The sequence below is a fragment of the Cyprinodon variegatus genome, unplaced genomic scaffold (assembly GCF_000732505.1).
Source record: "Cyprinodon variegatus isolate N-32 unplaced genomic scaffold, C_variegatus-1.0 Scaffold21, whole genome shotgun sequence".
Lineage (NCBI taxonomy): Eukaryota > Metazoa > Chordata > Actinopteri > Cyprinodontiformes > Cyprinodontidae > Cyprinodon > Cyprinodon variegatus.
This window is the reverse complement of record NW_015150474.1, coordinates 1,422,785-1,423,484: the sequence shown is the minus strand read 5'-3', so window position 1 is coordinate 1,423,484 and position 700 is coordinate 1,422,785. Positions and strand designations below refer to the sequence as shown.

The window sequence follows — 700 nt, the reverse complement described above, 5'->3', positions numbered from 1 at the left end:
GAAGCTGTCAATTTTACATTACATCACCGGAAGTAAGCCACATTTATTTCACATTAAAAGCATATTTTCTTTGATTATTTTATTATATTACGAATAACACTGTTTTTGTGGTTAATTAAATATTTTGAAAACTTCTATTTTATTTAGAGAGTCATACAATTCCTGATAACAGCATCTTAGCGAGCATAGAAGGTTAATTACCAACTTTATTTTGAAACATTTACACCTAACTTCCTGTTACAGCATAAGTACCTTCACAGTGTTTGCATCACGGCAGCATCTGGAAGCTAGTATTACAGTAGTTAAAGCAGAATAAAGAAAGATTTAAAAGAGATAGAAAGTTCCTATATTTCGGAAGCATGGAGTCCGACCTGTTGCTGCACATCGCCAACTTCAGCACGCTGTTTATGTGCATGGTGCTGAAGTTTCCGCAGATCTTCGTGCTGATGAGAGCGAAGAGCTCAACGGGGGTCAGCCTCAACAGTCTGCTGCTGGAGCTCATCGGGTAGGTGCTGCTCTGTAGGAGGCTCTGGTCCACTTCTAGTGGGGCTGGAGACTTGATTGCAGGCGGAGAAAAGAGGAACTTTGACAGATGTGAGGAAAGTCTTTCTGTTTCTAACTGCGCACAAAGGTTGTTTTATAATCTTCCAGGTAGTTTATAAGCTGATGCAACTTTATCAGGAGTCATACAAACACTGTT

General features: G+C 39.6%; 1 protein-coding gene across 1 annotated transcript in view; it reads left to right on the top strand.

Moving 5' to 3' along the window:
- The first annotated feature begins 256 nt into the window (after positions 1–256).
- The window catches only part of pqlc3 (PQ loop repeat containing 3), a 16,149-nt gene continuing 15,705 nt past the window's right edge, over positions 257–700 (top strand). The window contains exon 1 of the mRNA XM_015390534.1: positions 257–505. Coding sequence (XP_015246020.1) covers positions 360–505 — 146 coding nt within the window. The 5' untranslated portion in view covers positions 257–359. The remainder of the gene's footprint in view (positions 506–700) is intronic.